We start from the raw sequence: 16,028 nt of genomic DNA on the forward strand, positions 1-16,028 counted from the left end.
CCACTTTTTATAAATGATATTGCTCTGCTTTGGACACTGTTCAGTTAATTTTTCAGTCAGGTTGATGAAGGGCCTTATGGTCATGCCATATTAGCATTGTTTAAAAGACTCAGAGAATAAATGATTTAGCTATCTTCAGTTATTTGAAAGGCCATCACATGGAATTAGGTTCTGCTGGGCTGAAGAAGGCATCAGTAGGAATGATGGGTAGAAGTTGTTGTGAGGCTGATTTAAGCTACGGAGATGCTTTGTAAGAATCATCCAAAAGTAAAATGCTCGGATTCAAGAGGCTGCTCATTTTTCCCTACCTCTCATTGGAGTTCTTTAAGTAAAGTCTGGATTACTCCTTGTCATGGATGGAATGGAATGGAAAAGTGTTTATTAAGTACTTACTGTGCACAAAAGCCCCTATGTGACATAGAGGAGATTCCTATTCAGATATGGACTTGATGGATTAAGGCCCCTTCCAACTCTGAGTTTCTTTAATTTACCTTTCAGTGAATAAGGAGGGCAGATTTTTTCTTTTTAGGTCTTTATACATTCAAAGTCGAATAGGCCAGCTCCCTAATGGAAATGACCAGGAGGGCAAATTTTATTGTGAAATCTTTTGCAGATGTAATTTTTCTTTGACTTTAAAAAAAATTTTCCCCATTCCTTTGTTGCTAGCTATTAAAACAAAACAAAACTTAGAAATACACAAGAATGCTATTTTTATTTGCTTCAGGTTCCATTTCTGTAGTGAGATAAGGAAAGGACAACTGGTCAATTGCTGGTGAGCCTGGAAAAGGCAACTCAGGTACTAATTTCTGGATACCCATCAGAAGACTCCATTTGTCTCTGAAAAATTGGAGAAATGTCTATTTCTAGGAGTTTATAATAGCTGGAAATACCAATTCGTAGCAAGAGCAAGGGAAGTGGTTTCACAACCCTTGCTTCCTTTGCTCCTTAACACAGCCTCTTCTACTTGTCAACAGCCCTCTCTTCATCTCCTTACCTCTTTATACTTCACACCTTAACACTTCCCTGCTTTCAGCTCCTATCCTCCACTCACAGGCCCTAACCCAGCCCGTTCTGCCTGACTGATTCCCTGTAATTTTCAACTCTCCTTCTCACCATTCCCTGAGACCTCGCCCCCTTTGAATTGCAGGCCATGGAGCTGCTTCCCTTAATTTGAAAATGGGATAACTTCCATTCCTAAGTTAGAACTCTGAATTTATTCATTATGTAGGATTTTGCAGCTAAGTGGAACAGTGTACAGAGCACTGGGCTCAGAACCAGAAGGATTCATCTCCTTGAGTTCAAATCTGGCCTTAGACACTTACTGGCTCTGTGACTCTGATTGTCACTTAAGTTGTTTGCCTTGGTTTCTCATCTGTAAAATGAGCTGGAGGAGGAAACAGCAAATCACGCCAATATCTTTGCCAAGAAAACCCCATGGACAGTATGGCTCACAGGGTCACAAAGGGATGGACATAACTGAACAAGAATAACAAAAGACAAGAAAAATAAGAAATGATGAACAACATGGTTTCAGAAAACTTTGGAAGATGTACACAAACTGATACAAAGTGAAGAGAACAGAACCAGAGGAACATTGTACATAGTAACAGCAATAGTATAATATAATCAGCTGTGAATAACTGCTTTTCTCAGCAATACAATGATCCAAGATAATTCCAGAATTTAGAATAAAAAAATGCTATACACCTCCAGAGAAAGAACTGATGGGAATCTAAATTCAAATTGAAGCATACCTTTTTTTAACTTTTTTTTTGTCTTTATTTTCTTTTGCATCATGGCTAATATGTAAATGTGTTTTGCATGACTACACAAAACTAATCTATCTCAAGTTGGTGCAAGGGGGGAGGAGTAGGAGGGCCAGAGAATTTGGAACTCAAATTTGTTTTAAATGAATATTTTTAAAAACAAAACAAAGCATGACTGGGTAGAACAAAATGTAACCCAGAAGGTTTTCTTAAAACAAAGTGCTGTATAAAATACTGTCATACACATGAGCACAAAGTTAACTGTATTTTGTGGCTCCTTAAATATCAACATTTTACACAGAAACATCCAGTGTCATGAAAGATTACCTCCATAGAGTCCAAATAGAAGGTGGTTTCCCTATTGATGGTGAAGTTTTTCAAATCTCCTTATCTGCAAATGCACTTAAATGTATTGAAGTTCAGAGCACTATTCAATAACATTGCTCGTCATTAAAAGAGATTGACATATCATATCATCATATCTTCCTCACATAGGCACTGCTGCACATGAACAACAATCCTGGCTCAGGATTGTACTATGGAGATTGGATCTGATTTAGGAAATTCTGTAGTACTTAGAGTAATGCCGAAGTGATTGTTTCTGCAAGAGCCTTTTTTAGCACCAATATTTTCCCTGTGATGCTCTATGACTGAATCATGGAACACTACATTATCTGAAGAATTAAAATCTCAGGTTATCCAAAGGGCAATGAAATTATTTGTCAGTAGATTGTGGTATATAACCGACAGTCGGTTGCATACAAGAAATAGAGTAAGAGATGTCATTAACAATATATATAAATAACCATGAGATTAAGGTACAGCATAAGCACAACACTATGATACCTAAAATATTAAATGAACCAAATGATTATATGAGATGAGATGATGTAGAAGAGTTTGTATGCCCAGGAGGAAAGATTATACACACAAATTGTGAGCCCATCAAAGTTATGAAAGTATTTTGTTTTCTCATTACCATTAAATACTGCCCTCTGCCAAATATTTGGAGGAATAGCTTTATTCCTTTTGCATTATCTGACCAACTTTATATAATTTGTCCCCACCTGATTCTGTATCGTAATAAATGCAATTGAGGCTTAATAATTAAACTTTTTAAAAAGAGTATTGACAAAAGAAATTTAGAGCATATTTAGGACTAAAATAAAGGAAAATGTGTGCATGTAGATTTCCCTCCACCCCCATCCTATGTAGCCTAGGTTTGTATAATGGCCATAACATTGAAATATTGAAAATTAAATGTCTGCTTCTTACTCAAATAACAAGGACATTTAATTAATTCTCTTCTGAAAAGCCATTTTATCTATTTTTCAGCATGCAGCACTATGTTATTTGGAAATGGTCTAGGTATTTAGCTTTCCCTAAAGCTATGGTGTATTAAGAAACAGCAACAAATTAACTAGGGACTGCAAGTAGTGTGATTATCTCATTATCTATAATACTCTGTCTGACCTTTGGACAGAAGCTTCGAAAATCAGAAATCAAGCACATAATATTTATGTAATTTAAAAAAAAACTTACTTTGTCAGTGTTGATGGAGTAGTGATGTGGCAGATTTGCCTGTTAAACTAAAAATAAATCTATATCCACGGTGTGTTATCTTTTTGCCACTAGAGGTCCTTAAATTATAAATCCAGTTTGACATCTGTGAACTGTTCTGTGATATTTTTTCATGTAAACATGAAATGTGAAACAGGATTCTGTTTCCAGCTTTTATTTCATTGGCGCCACACTACCTAATACTTAGCTTAGACCAACTAATTTTTGAGATTTTAGAAGCATCTATTCTGGAATCCTATTACTTTCTTATGTGAACTTAAAAAAAATTGTCAAAATGGGACATAAATGAAAAATAATAGTAAAGTCACTCGTTTAGAGTAGAGGAGGAAAAAAAAAACCAATCCTTGAGCAATTAAGTGACATTGCAGACTCAGACCTGCTCTGTTTTTGTTACTTCAGCAGTCCATGAGGCTACTGAAACTTTTTCCTCCAGTATTATTTATGATACTCCACTTCCTTTCTCCCTTTTTTTTCCCTGCTCTCTTTCTCATTCAAGTGTGGGTTGGATAAGATTCCTTCCAAAGCTGAGATTCTGTAAAATCAATAGAGTAATGGGTAGTGTGGCTTAAGACATTCATAAAAAAGGATTACATTATTTCACTTCCTGTCATCCGATATTGTAGTGAAATATTGCAACCTCCCTACCTTTTTCTTTTTAGAACCTGCCAGCGTTTATATTCCTCTGGCATAGCTTTTCAGAAGCCAGGTTCCCTTTCATGTCATAGTGAGACAAAGGACTATAGGATTATAGATATAGAGCAGGAGGAGACCTCAGCGGCCTTCCAGTTCAAGCCCTTCATTTTATTGTTGAAGAAATGAAGGCTAGGGTAGTGATTTACATAATTACCACAATATTGTAAATGTAAGTGACTCACCAATTAATTCTTACAGGCAGTAGGTGGCAGTGTTTAGATATGTAACTTATCCACCAGGCTCTGAAGTCTTTTTTAGACCAACTTTATTGATATGATGATTAACCACCAGTAAATTTATTAAATCTTGATCTCTCCAGGCTAAGCCATAACCAGGCAATGTGCATTTGTCAAATAATCCCAAAGTAGTTGTGAGGTTTAGGGTTCCCCAGTTATTAACTCCAAAATTCTCCTTTTGGTAATTATGCAGATGAACTGCTAGAAAGCAAATCTTTGGCCTGAATAAATGAATAGAGTTTTCAAGATGTTTCTTAGTGTTTTTCTTATGCAAGCATCATATTCCTTTCTTTCTTTTTTTTTTTTGCCCATTTTAATTAGCAAAATTGCTGCAAAAGCCTAAAATGGGTATACCACACCTCTATTTTAAACAAGCTATCTTCTTTTATGCCCCTCCCCCCCCAAGCCCCCCTCCCCCAGAATCTTTTATAGTAAAACTCATAATCTCCAATTTGGGTATTTACTTGTTCAGGATTAAACTGTATATGCCTTTTAACCCAGCAGTACCATTACTAGACAATTAGTCCAAAGAGATCAAAGCCAAAGGAAAGAACCCATACCTCCAAAAATACTTATAGCAACAATTTTTGTTATAGTAAAGAAACAGAAACAAAAATAAGAGCTCATCAATTGGAAAATGATAGAACAACTTATAGTATATGAATTTAATGGACTGTTGTAAAAATTTATAAGTTGCAGGGTCAGACAAAGAAAAACCATAGTCTCCAAGCCATAGAAAATAGGTTTATTCAGAGAGGACCTATCTCACAATAAAGCTGGCTTCAGGTCTAGGACCAAAAGACACCAAGCCTCAGGACCCAAGGGTATTTATACCCAATAAGCTCCTCCCACAACACAATCCACACAACACAGTCCAAGTGGTACATGTACAATAAGTATAAAATAGAGTGAAAGAACCATCAGTCTCATGTTTTTGTTTGTTTGTTTTTTTGGCCAGGCAATGAAGGTTAAGTGACTTGCCGAGGGTCACACAGCTAGTAAGTGTCAAGTGTCTGAGGCTGGTTTTGAACTCAGGTCCTCCTGAATCCAGGGCATGGCTTTATCCATTGTGCTACCTAGCTGCCCCCACCATCAGTCTCATGTACAATCAAGTTGATAACCCGTGGATCCACCTGTAGTGGATTCTACCTAGGGTGCTTGAAACCACTAGTGTTGATCTCTGATGGTAGATCAACTTCCATTAAATGACTTTTCCTCAAGCTTTGATTGTTCTGTTCTAGCTCACAAGTGACTATTTTTGGCACTTGACCTTTAAGATGATTTGTAGACACCTAACCATAATTGGAATTGAGTTGATGGATACTAGATGTGTGATTTCTAGACCAGTTTACAATATAGTATGTATAGAAGCACAACTAATATGTCTTATTTGCTCCATTATTATTTACTTAAGCTACTAAAGGATATCTAAACATATTAAATCACAATTTTTAGTCTATAAACTGATTATTACCATAGTTAAATTACTTCTCTCTAAGGGGTGGGGAAAATCTTGCTCACAGGACTAATATTGTGCCATGAGAAATAATGAAAAACTGAAGCAGAATGAAGTGAACAAAACTAGGAGAATATTGTATACAATGTCTACAGTATTGTAAAAGAAAACAAAAACTTTGGAAATCTGATCAATACACTGACCAATTACAATTCCAAAAGACTGATGATGAAGCAGGTGATGGACTGGATGTGAAAAATAAAGCATATATTGTCAGACACCAACAATTTGTGAATTAATTTTGTTTGACTATTTATTTGTTGAAAGGGAGGGCTTATATTTTGAGGGGATTAAGGGTGGTAATGATAGTCATGCAAAAAAAGAAAAAGAAAAAGTGTTAGTAAAACATTTAAAAATACATAAGAGGACAAAAGGAAATTTAGGAGACTCAGACAAGCAGAGCTGTATTGGTTTAATTGTGGTGTTTGTTTGTTTTTTAGTGAGGCAATTGGGGTTAAGTGACTTGCCCAGGGTTACACAGCTAGTAAATGTCAAGTGTCTGAGGCCAGATTTGAACTCAGGTCCTCCTGATTCCAGGGCCAGTGCTCTATCCACTGCGCCACCTAGCTGCCCCTGGTTCAATTATGTTAAATTTAATACACTTTTTAAAACCAAGTTGTATGTAGTAAAGATTCAGGATTTTATGCATGTACCTCTTTTTTCTGTTCCCTTTATATTAGTTATTCACACTTATAACACTTATTAAACAGTGGGAATATGTAGAAAAGCAAGAGACAGTCTCTGCTCTCAAGGAGTTTACTATGTAATGGTGGAGATAACATGCAAATAACTATGTACAAACTCTCTCTCTATGTGTGTGTATATGTATGTATGTATATATGTAAAGAAAGATAGGCAGACATATACCCTTTTTATTATAAATTGAAGATTATTATCAATAGAGGGAAAGGGTTGGGTTTTTTTTATAGAAGGTGAGACTTTACCTGAGAATTGAAGAAAACCATGGAAGTGGGGAGGTGGAGATGAAGAGAGACAGCATTCCAGGCAAGAGGTACAACTAGTGAAAATGCCCAGATTCAGGAGATGGAGTGCCTTGTGTGAGGAACAGCAATAAAGCTGGTGTTACAGTGGTCACGTTTGTTGTATTTGTCAAGTGCAAAATTTTTAAAAGATTATTTAAAGTTAAAAAAAAAAAGCTTTTGATTTGCTAGGGGTTAAAAAGAAAACATTGCCTTAAAATCTCTTCCTACAAAGTTTCTCCTGTCTTTCAGACTCAGTCATGATTTCGTCAGAGATTTCATGATTTCTTCTGATCATAAACATCAAAGGAGGCATAAAAAAGGGAGATGTGCTCAGCATAGGTGCTGTAAATGTGAAAAAGGGTCCTCTAAGAACAGCCCTGCTGTGCCTAAATTGAATGTGAATAGGCATGAGTCACTTGGTTGGGCAGTTGTGGATGGATTTGAGATATGCATGATTGGAGGGAGCATTCAAATCATTGGGATCATGGATCCATCTGAGAATGATGAATAATCAAACAATCAGCCAACACATTTATTAGGCACCTGCTATGTGTCAGTTACTGTTCAAAGTCTGGGGATACAAAGAGAATTAAGGAAGCAATCCCTCTGTGCAAGAGACTTAAATTCTAAAGGGCAGGTACTAAGTATAGTCTTTTACAAAGTGGTAAGAAGAAGGGCACTAACATTTGAAGGGTTCAAGAAACACTTGATATAGAAGACAATGCTTGAGCTATGCTTTGGAGGGAAAGGGATTCTATATGTCTTAGGTGAGGAAGAAGTACATTCTAGGCACAAGGGCTAGCCAGTGCAAAAACCTGGAGACAGGAATAAGGAGAAGGCCATTTAGCTGGATAGAAGAATGTAGGTGAAAGAGAAATGTGTAGTTAGGTTGGAAAGATAGTTTGGGGGGCAGCTAGATGGCGCAGTGGATAGAGCACCGGCCCTGGAGTCAGGAGTACCTGAGTTCAAATCTGGCCTCAGACACTTAACACTTACTAGCTGTGTGACCCTGGGCAAGTCACTTAACCCCAATTGCCTCACTTAAAAAAAAAAAAAGAATTAAGATAGTTTGGGATCAGAGCTAAACTAATCAAAAGCTTTAAAACCAAACACAAGAGTTTATGTTAATTCTAGAGATAATAGGCTACTGGAGTTTATTTTAAGTAGGGGACTGAAATTTCCATTTATATATCTAAGCACAGACTTAGGCCTAGGTCATTGAGAAGTTTTAAAAAATGGTATGGTCTGTATTTGCTTACAGTTTAATAGGAGGATGAAATGTGGTCATGAAAGAAATGTCAGTGGAGTGTTCTGAGAGACTCAGGAAGGAATAAGTGCTGTTGTTTGTCCGTTTTTGAAGAGGACCATAACATTGGGGTGATAGCATGACTTTCAGTGAATTGTATTTAAGTGAGGGAGGGCTGTATGTACAAGGTCACCAACCTCACTCTCTCCTTTATAGCCATTTGGGTCCAGTGGCAAGATATACATCAGGTCCACTGGAGATGGCACTGGGTGTTTAAGGCAATTGGGGTTAAGTGGCTTGCCCAGGATCACACAGCTAGTAAGAGTATGAGGTGAGATTTTAATTCAGGTCCTCCTGACTCTAGGACCAGTGCTCTATCCACTGCCCTGCCTAGCTCCTTAAGACAAGAGATGACTCACAAGATGATCCATCAGGAAAAAAGGATTTCAGGAGGTGAGGCAAAGGGTTGGGGGCTAGGATTCTGTTCTCTTCCTGGAGATTGGGGGAAAGGCTGTCAGAAAGAATGAAAGACACTGAAGAACAATGAATGGCTGCAATGTAAAGTATTCAAAGGGAGTACCATGAAATTTGGTCAGAAACTAAGTAGGTTGGAGTAAGAATAAATACCATGCTAAAGAATTTGTATTTTACTTGATGGAGAATGGGGAGCCACTGAAGTTTTTTGAGGGGAGGAATGATTTTATTTGACTTCTCAAAAATTTTTTGACAGAAGTAAAAAAAAAAATGGAGGGTCAAACCAGTAAAAGTAAGAAGCTATTATAAGAGTTTACAAGTAAAAGGTATTGAGGGTTGGAATTGGTGTTGTAGCAGTGGAAAGTTCAAGGGTAGGGGGAACAACAAGTGTCACAATTCTTTTTTTAAAAATAATTCAATATTTTATTTTTCCCTGTTACATGCAAAAACAAATTTTATGGGGCAGCTAGGTGGCACAGTGGATAAAGCACTGGCCTTAGATTCAGGAGGACCTGAATTCAGATCCAGCCTCAGACACTTACTAGTTGTGTGACTCTGGGCAAGTCACTTAACCCTCAATGCCCCACCCCCCCAAAAAAAAAGAAAGAAAAGAAAAAGAAAGAAAGCAACAAATTTTGACATTCATTTTTAAACTTTTGAATTACAAATTATCTCCCTTGCTCCCCTTCCTTGTCCTTGAGAAGCTGATACAGGTTATACATGTGTAGTCATGGAAATCATTTTAATATTAGTCACATTGTATAAGAAAACACAAAACAACAAAAAAAGGGGAAAAGTGTTTTGTTTTTAAGTATGCTTCAATCTGCTTTCAGACTGCATCAGTTATTTTTCTGGAGGTGGATAGCATTTTTTCATCATAAGTCCTTCAAAATTGTCTTGGATGATTGTATAACTAAGTCATTCAGAATTGATCATCATACAATATTCCTGTTAACTATGTACAGTGTTCTCCTGGTTCTGCTCACTTCACTTTGCATCAGTTCATGTAAGTCTTTCCAGGTTTTTCTGAGAGCATCCTGTTCATCATTTCTTATTACACAATAGTACTCTATCACAATCACACAACTTGTTCAGCCATTCCCCAATTGATGGGCATCCCCTCAACTTCCAAGTCTTTGCCATACAAAAAAAAATGCTGCTTTAAATATGTATGTATGTATGTATATATATATACATATGGGTCCTTTTCCCTTTTTTCTTACTGTTTTTGGGATACAGACCAAATAGTGGTATTGCTGAGTCAAAGGCTATGCACAAATTTTATAGCCTTTTGGGCATAGTTCCAAATTGCTCTCTAGAATGGTTGGACCAGTTCACAACTCCACCAACAGTTCATTAGTGTCCTAATTTTTCTACAACTCCAACATTTGTCATTTCCTTTTCTGACATATTAGCCAATCTGATAGGTGTGAGGTGGTACCTCAGAGTTTTAATTTACATTTCTCTAATCAATAGTGATTTAGAGCATTTTTTCATATGACTATAGATAGCTTAGATTACTTCTTCTGAAAACTGTCTATTCATATCCTTTGACCATTTATCAATTGGGGAATGACCTGTATTCTTATAAATTTGACTCATTTCTCTCTATATAGAAATGACTTTTCTCAGAGAAACTTGCTGTAATTTTTTTCAGTTTTATATAATATTTCTCTCAATCCTATTTTACCCCTTTTAATACAACTTTCTCTCTTTTCACCCTGTGCATCCTCAAAAGTGTTTTGTTTCTGACTACTGCCTTGTTACAGATATTTTGAAGGTATGAAATGACAGGACTTGGCGACTGATTAATATATTTAGAACTCTGCATTAGGTAGGTTAGTATAGTAGGTGCAAGATGGGTTGGAGGTATATCACCTTGATAATGACAATATTGCATTAACCTGTCTGAAAATATTCAAATTAATGATGAGAAACTGGACAAATGGATGGAGTAAGTTGACATTTGAGTTTCACTCTTTTTTTCCTATGACCACATAGGTACAATTAAATCCTTCTTTCCAAGTGTATTAATGAGTACCAGTGTATATCACTTAAGTTTTAAAAAAATATATAGAATGCTAATTTGAATGATTTTTTTTCCTTTTTATACATGAAAAACTTCTTTACAGATAAGGACTATTCTCCAATTTTTCAGTGTGAAATTTGTGCATAGCAATCACTAGGTGACACTAAATACACTTTGGCAGGATAAGAAAGTGGGTAGCTCTCCAAAGAGTGATGTACTGATAGTGTACAAATGAGTATAAAGTTTCTCTGTTAAGTATTTTATTCATTGTATTTATGTCTTCTGTGTCATAAATATTCTACTTAATATATCTTCTGGGTCAATAAATCTAAGTGGAGTGTTTATCATTCTCTTACATATAATACCCAACCCCACCCTATCCCTGGCCTTTAGAGACTACAGAGTAATTTTGAAGATCCAGGGAGACAAGAATATCTCCAAATACCCTTCAGCATAACATGATATTTTTCCTATATCATCCACCACTGTTTTCCTTTATGGCTTTTTTTTTCTTCTGGGCACTAACCCTTCTTGTTACTTCTTTTCTTGGAGAAATTGAAGGGAATAGAATTTTCACCTTATTTTTAAAGTAAAACCATGTTGTACAGGACATTTAGACATACCATGACTCTAAATCATGTCTGGGATTTACTGAGTCAAAGAATTAACCACAGATGTCCACAGAGAACACAATGCTACAAGGGATTTTTTTTTTTTTGCCCATTGATGATCTCATGGTGACACACATGTTATGCTAATTATTGAATTTAGCTTTTCTATTTAAGTTGGTTTTTTTATTCCTGGCCTGGTACTTATGGAAGTTTATAACTGGGACTTAAGAAGGGAAAGGGATCCAGGCATATGTTGCCTTTGAGAGTACTCTGAGACTAATAGAGTTATACCATTTTTTGAGGCATAAGCCTCAGCACCTAGGTAGCTATCCCTTTCTCCCCTCAAATCCACTTCACTTCTCAAAAGGAATCCCATAGGAGGAATAGGAACAGGAACTGGAACTGTGATTTCACTAGTATAGAGAGAACTGAGTAAAAAAAAAAAAAAAAACCTTTTGAAGTGGTTAAATAACTTACTTCCCCAGGATTATACAGCCAATGTGTATTAGAAATATTAGAGGGGGCAGCTAGGTGGCACAGTGGATAAAGCACTGACCTTGGATTCCGGAGGACCTGAGTTCAAATCCAGCCTCAGACACTTGATACTTAATCAGCTGTGTGACCCTGGTCAAGTTACTTAACCCTCATTACCCTGCAAAAAACAAAACAAAACAAACAAACAAAAAAGAAATATTGAAGTGGGGCTTAAACCCAAGTTTCTCTGATCTGGAGGCTACCTCTCTATCCACCGAGCCATACTGCCTGAGAATTAGTTTTTCCTAGGAAATATTTTATGTAAAAATCAATCAGTAAACATTTGTTAAGCATCTGCTAAGTTTCAGCCCCTGCCCTTAAGGAGCTAACAATCAAATGGGGGAGACAACATGCAATAAACTTACAAAAAGCAAGATATACACGGGATAAGCAGGAAATATAAGAGAGCTTTGCTCTAAAATTTTGAGGGGTTGAGAAAGGTTTCCTATTAAAGAAATGGGATTTTAGTTGGGATTTGAAGGAAGACAGAAGGGAGAGATGAGGAAGGAGTGCATCCTAGGCATGGGGGACAGCTGGAGAAAATGCTAATGATGCTGGCTTAGGTCACCTCAGATACTTTTCTCTATGCTTAAAATTATCTTAATATGTAGGCTTTAGTGCATATTTAAAATAAATAGGCTTCAGGGGCAGCTAGGTGGTACAGTGGATAAAGCACCGGCCCTGGATTCAGGAGGACCTGAGTTCAAATCCAGCCTCAGACACTTGACACTTACTAGCTGTGTGACCCTAGGCAAGTCACTTGACCCTCATTCCCCTGCCAAAAAATTTTTTTTAAATAAATAGACTTTAATGATTGAGGTGCTTTTAAAAAATACAACCACAAAAATTTAATTGTAGTTTATAACTTTTTGTTTGTTTGTTTTAGAAAACTCTGGATTATATTTCCCAGGAATTAAAAGTGATCCAGAAAAATATTTGTTGATTTGTCCAGAATCTGTAAAAACATGGCTTCATCAGCTGAAGAGTGCAGGAAAGGTTCTCTTTATATTGACCAATTCACACAGTGACTACTGCAGACTTCTCTGTGAGTACGTTATTGGGTAAGTATTGATTATGTCAAATCCTCCTTCATTTGTACATTATCTCAGTCTTGAAAGGAACTTTACTAGCTATATATCTTGTATCTGACCACAAATCCAACATTATCAACAAGGGATGGTGTGGTCTCCATTTGAAAACCTACAGTCATTTTTCAACAGGCCCAAATGTTACATCTGATTTCTTATATACAACATAAATCTGCCTTTCTGTGACTTTCACTCATTTACTCCTTCTGGTTCTTTTCTCTGAGGCCATGCAGAACAAAGCTAGCCCGTTTCCATATGATATCCTTCCAGAAAATTCAGGCAGGTTAGTGATCATCTCCCCCTTGGTTTTTCCCTTCTCCAATCTAAACTTCCCCAGTTCTTCTAATTGATCCTCCTATAACTTAATATGATCCTCTTTACCATCCTTGTCTCCCTCCTAAACATGCTATATCATCGTCCTACCTAGAATGTGGCATCCAGAATTGGACACAGTAATCTAGATATGTTCTGACCAAAGTGCATATAACTGGATTATCACCTTTCTCTTCCTGCAGCTTGAGTTAGTTAGTTAGTTAGTTAGTTGGTTAGTTAGTTGATAGCCATGTAACTGCTCATTCATGTTTAGTTTATATTCACTAAGACTTCCAGATCTTTTCCATTCAAATCCATACTTATAAAGTTGACTATTTGAATGTAGGTACTGCACTTAGTAAGGACACCTGTTCAGTTTTAGTCCTATTGCAGCTCAGAACTTTCAGACTTAAGCAATTCACTAAGGTCAGCCTCACCAGCAACAGGGACCCCACCCCACCTGTAGAGAAATTTCAACAAGACCAGAGGAAAGCCTGGGGGCAATTCTCTAGAGACCATCCCATTACCTGTATATTAGCTTGTAAGGTTTGTTTATTCAAGCATTTCAGATTCCACCTAATTACTAACATCTAACCCATATTATTCCAACCTTTGTCAAATATTTTTCTAAATTTGCTATGTCTACAACATTCCGCAGACAAGCTAGAAACCTTATCAAAAGAGGGAATAAGAATATCTGAAATGGCCTATCCTTTATAATCACCTCTTCCCTTTCTACATGTTTACATGCCATCCCTTTAGTAATACATTCTAGAATTTTCTATTTTGAAACGCTGTATGGCCTGTGTAATTCTATATTCTTAACTTGATTTCATGTGCTCCAATTCTTACTAGTTCCCTAAATTTTCCATCTGTGATATTCTTGCTTCTTAAACAACAGAGCAACATACCAAGAAAATGATAGTAGAAACAGTGAGAGAGCAGAGGCCTAATAAGAATTAGAAAACAGGACAGGAGTAGGATGGAATTTTTCCTAGGTAAGGAATTGGAATTGGTAGGAATACGATAGACACAAAAGTAGGAATCAGAGAAAATTATTTAGCTTGGTCTGCATTGGTAGGGGGAAATTCCTCAATGAAATCATTATTCTAGAAAGGAAGGAAAGAAAGACAAGAAGAGGAAGGCAGGCAAAGAATAGCAGATTGGTACCATTGTTTCTTTTTCATTTATTTATTTTTTGATGTTTGTTTTTTTTTTTTAAGATTCTCTTTTTTCCCTTCCAGCCCATTGAGAAAGCAAGCAATATAACATTGTCTTAATCTTTTAACTGTCCTTATTAGATCTTCATTCTAAAATGTCCTTTATACCAGAAAAGAACCAGATGTTTTCAATGGTTTCCAAACTTGAATACCCATACTCAGGCCTCAACCTCACACTTAAGATCATCAAACTGATCGGCAGCACAATGGGGAGGCTGTCTTGGCTGATTTAACTGTACTAAGATGGCACCCTATAGTTTATTGGTATTTTACAAAGCCTAGCACAGCAATAGACAGCTAATAAATAATTGTGTAACAATTGGTTATTTGGTTTTGAAGATATTATTCTGTTTTTTTAAGTTGCCCATTTGGTTTTTTTCTTTTTGACCTGGTCTTTGAAAGCCTATTCTACTACCTATTAGCCTCTGTTCACATTTTTAGGTGATACAATCTCCTTAAGGGAAAGTATTTTTTTGTTTGTCTTTGTGACCCTTGTACCTAGCTCATAATAGATGCTTACTGAATTATGCTTATTGCTTATAAATATAAATGCTTATTGAATTATGCTGAATTCCTCATGTTGAAATTCTATTAAATCATCATTCAACAAGATACTGGCATAGCAGGAATAGTATTGTCATTTACTCTTTGGTTGATCTTGGACAAACCATTTGCTGAGTTTCCACTTTGTAAAATGAGACTGATTATACTTCAAAGGGTTGCTGTCAGAGAAGAACTATGTAAACATGGAAGTGCTATCTGTTTTCCAATAGTTGTCATTGCATAGGATTTCATGGTGAGAAAGAAATAAACTGTTTCTCGTTTCATGGCACTTTAGTGTTGTCAAGTGGGCTATAGTCTATTTGCTTTTAGTTGTCACTGGCACTCTCCCCCTAAAGTGAATATTTTCCTCCCTCCCCAGTTGGTATCACTTTAAGAACCAGCGTTGCATTGGACAGATAATAAAAGTTCAGGATTTGGGTTTGTTTTTGTTTTTAGTAGTTTATGGACTTTATCCAGTTGTTTTCAGTACATTGACTGGAAATTTCACTCCTTTTCATTGTCATATAGGAATGATTTTAGAGATATTTTTGATATTGTGATTTCAAACGCTTTGAAGCCTGGTTTCTTCTCCCATCAACCAAATAAGAGACTGTTTCAAACACTTGGTAAGTATTTCTTTCTAATATAAGTGTTGCTGGTTTTAAAATTGTGCTTACTGATTTTGTAAATCTAATTCAAAATGAGATAGTTGTAACAGCAAAGTTTATTACTCAGAAAATGTCTCATAGGATACTGTCACCAGAATAGAAGCAACAGTCTTTAGAAGGAGAAGACCAGAATGAAGATTGAAGAGAGAAAAAAGAAATGCTTAAGTAGGGTAATGATCACACAAAGTGACAGACACCCTCCACCCCCCCCCCCCATTAAGACGTGGCAGTTTTGGGATTGTTGTTGTTGATTGGATTGCTACTTATCCTTGTGCATGGCCCTCTGCGAAGCACAGGGAATAAAAAGATGAAAAACATAACAATCTCAGAGCTTACATTCTAACAGGATGTAGGTAGGCTATGAGATGAGTATGATATGTGGTCATATGTAAAAGAGGCTTAGGAGATATCTGGATAAGGCGCTCTAGAGATGCAGGAAGAAGAAAAGTACACTTCTAGCTGGGAGTGTCAGGGAAGTCTTCATGGCACGTGGTATGCCTATTGATTAACTGATTGATGGAGATGTCA

General features: G+C 36.6%; 1 protein-coding gene across 3 annotated transcripts in view; it reads left to right on the forward strand.

Annotated features, from left to right (window-relative positions):
* The window catches only part of NT5DC1 (5'-nucleotidase domain containing 1), a 252,923-nt gene that overhangs the window by 146,658 nt on the left and 90,237 nt on the right, over window positions 1–16,028 (forward strand). For all 3 annotated transcript variants that reach the window (XM_044004362.1, XM_044004363.1, XM_044004364.1), the window contains exons 7-8: window positions 12,556–12,730; window positions 15,361–15,458. In XM_044004362.1, the coding sequence (XP_043860297.1) occupies window positions 12,556–12,730; window positions 15,361–15,458 (273 nt within the window). The remainder of the gene's footprint in view (window positions 1–12,555; window positions 12,731–15,360; window positions 15,459–16,028) is intronic.

This window comes from Dromiciops gliroides, chromosome 4, assembly GCF_019393635.1.
Source record: "Dromiciops gliroides isolate mDroGli1 chromosome 4, mDroGli1.pri, whole genome shotgun sequence".
Taxonomy (NCBI): Eukaryota; Metazoa; Chordata; class Mammalia; order Microbiotheria; family Microbiotheriidae; genus Dromiciops; species Dromiciops gliroides.